Consider the following 2,829-nt stretch of genomic DNA (forward strand, 5'->3'; position numbering starts at 1 on the left):
AAGAGAGGGTGAATATATGGATATCATTAGATGTTCTAATGTTTAATATTGTTAGTGTTCATATCACCCTGGAAAGAAAAAAAAATAATATAAGTGAAATATTTCTATCGAATCCACCATTATATATACATAATTAAAATCATAGTTATTAATACATAATTTTCCACACATACATTTTCTAATTAGAAAACTCAAACATTTACATAAATGTAATACTTTCCTTTATTTATACATAATAATTCTACCTAGGTGAAGAAGAGAATCCACTATCCTCACTATATGCACAAACAATAATAGTCTTACATATACAAATGTCATCAACGAGTAATATTATTTTTCAACATAATGTTGTCAATTAAGCTTGATTAGCCTTAATTAATTGACAATATATGAGTTGATGAGTCATTAATTTTAGTATACTAACTTAATCTGTTTTTGTTACTATTAAATAATAATAAAACAGAATAATTTAGTATACTAAAATTAACAAATAAAATCTGTCGTTAATATTCATCTGTAATATGTAATTTTCTAGTCGTTCATGTTGATTTCAAGCGAGTGCAAACCCTAGCTTCCTTGTAAACTTTGCCTGGCCTACAAAAGTACCCTTTGCTTGGATTGCAATGGCTATCTTGTGAACAAATGCATAAACCTTCCAAAGCACAACCATCCTTCAATATTGTGACACTCCCTTTAATCCCAAGAACTTGATCACTCCACTCACTAGAGAATAGCCCTTGTGGATCATACCTCTCTTTTACTTTCAAGAATTTTTGGAAATTCTTGTACCTCTTAATCACCCCTTCAAATGCCAAGTTCCTATTCTTACCCCAATGTGGTAACCCTCCATATTTGAATATCCCAAGTTGTTCAATCTCTTCAAGAATGTCTTCATAGAGCCTAGGGGCAAAAGGGTCTTTGCTCCTATAATAAGTGATGTCAAAGTCAATAGCATCCTCTTGTTTTCCCAAATAGGCACTTGAAGCCGTGACATAACGCATAAGGATACCGTTGTAAATTTCCATGCCACATAAGCCCTTGGGTTCTAATTGAACTAACTTTTGAACATCTTCAATGAAATTCTTTGCTTGTGATAATCCAATGCTGAATGTGGTTTGGTGAAAAAACTCTCCTTTGATTCTTGAATCCCATGCACATGCTGTGATCTTTGCATCTTGAAGACTATCTAAGCATGTTCCAGATGCTTGAAGCCGGTTTTGAAATCCAATTACAGGGTATCCAGTAAAAATTATACCTAAAAATATACATATCCAAGTACAAAAAATATATAAATTATTTTCTTATAAATAAGGTTTAATTATTCTGTTGGTTCCTGTAGTTTCGTAAAATTTTCAATTAGGTCCCTATACTTTTTTTCCTTTTAATTGAGTTCTTGCACCAAATTTTTTTTTTAATTGGGTCCTTACATTTTTTTTCTTTTATTTAGGTCCTTATACTAATTCTTTTTTTTTTAGTTGGATCCCTATAAAATTAAGTCAATTACTATTAAGAGGGACTTAATTAAAAAAAATAGTGGAGGGACTCAATTAAAAAGGAAAAAAGTATAAGGACCTAATTCAAAATTTCATGTAACTATAGGGACCAATAGAATAATTAAACCTATAAATAAATAAAAGAACGCCTATATTGATTGTTAATAAAATATTAGTGTCGAAATAATGTCTATCATAAAAAATATATTTTGTAATGAAATTGAAAAAATCACGAATAAAATCTCGGAATCTAACTACTTTTATCAACCTCAAAAATGACTATGCTTTTTTTAATATAATAAACTATAAAAGAAAATAAGGAGAAATTAAAAAATATCACATATTTATTTTTATTTTGTTGAAATTACCATTGTTACTGAGTCCATAAGCAGCATTGAGTAGGGTACTAGTTGTTGTCTTTGCAAGCAAGCACTTTCCATTGGCATCACTAGTGGATTCTTGGATATCCTCTGTAGCATACAAAAAAATTTAGAAATATTTAAATAACTGTTTAAAATATTTATGTAAAGAAAAAGTATAGATAGACAATGAGAATACTAAACAATGTGAACAATGGATATGTCAGATATTCAATTCAATAGGTATGCAGATAATTATATTCATTATTTTTAATTGGATGGTTATTTCTTTTGATACGATTTACGCATGCACGGTTAATAATGACTGATGTTCAATTCACTATGTATGCAGAATATGATTATCTTAATGTTAAAGTTTAGGAAGTAATTTAGGTGCGAAGTGTTTTTTTTATTCTAAAGCCCATTGTTTATATTGTTTACAAAAGTCATTGTCTACTTAACAAAATCGTAATGTAAAAAATTAAAACGAATTTCGATTATAGATTTTTTATTTTACTTTTTTTTTGCCATTTACAAAAGCTCAAAAAATTTTATTTAGCGTAAATGAAAATGTTTGGTAACAAAAAAAATCAGTCAAAAATAGCTATAACTTACCTTATTTAGCATTCATTACTTGTTACGACAATTAATTAATGCTAAATAAGACAAATTTTCACTGTTTTTTTTTTTTTTCTACCTAATATTATCCTTTTAAAATTAAGCAAACCTGTGGTTCTAACGAGCGCGAGTTCGACGGAGGAAGTGGGGCGGAATGGGATGAAATCATAGAGGCCGTTGCCGGAGGTGGCGAGAGGGACACGATCATCGACACGATACACAACCTTATGCTGACTTGGGTACCAAATCATGTCTGCGAATTCATGTTCATGTCCAAAAGTTCCTACTTTCTCTCCCAAATCCGAATCATCTTTTGTCAAATACGTTATTGATCTCTTAAACATTGGTTCTAACTGTAG

At 29.8% G+C, this 2,829-nt stretch overlaps 1 protein-coding gene across 2 annotated transcripts in view; it reads right to left on the reverse strand.

Moving 5' to 3' along the window:
• LOC107624247 (probable L-gulonolactone oxidase 6) overlaps positions 251 to 2,829 on the reverse strand; it is a 7,127-nt gene continuing 4,548 nt past the window's right edge. The window contains exons 2-4 of one of the 2 annotated variants that reach the window (XM_016326734.2): positions 2,580 to 2,825; positions 1,862 to 1,963; positions 251 to 1,255 (exon numbers count right to left, since the gene is read on the reverse strand). In XM_016326734.2, coding sequence (XP_016182220.1) covers positions 540 to 1,255; positions 1,862 to 1,963; positions 2,580 to 2,825 — 1,064 coding nt within the window. In that variant the 3' untranslated portion in view covers positions 251 to 539. Of the gene's footprint in view, positions 1,256 to 1,861; positions 1,964 to 2,579 lie in introns of both variants that reach the window. The other variant, XM_021115278.1, reaches the window with a different exon arrangement.

The sequence above is a fragment of the Arachis ipaensis genome, chromosome B02, assembly GCF_000816755.2.
Source record: "Arachis ipaensis cultivar K30076 chromosome B02, Araip1.1, whole genome shotgun sequence".
Taxonomy (NCBI): domain Eukaryota; kingdom Viridiplantae; phylum Streptophyta; class Magnoliopsida; order Fabales; family Fabaceae; genus Arachis; species Arachis ipaensis.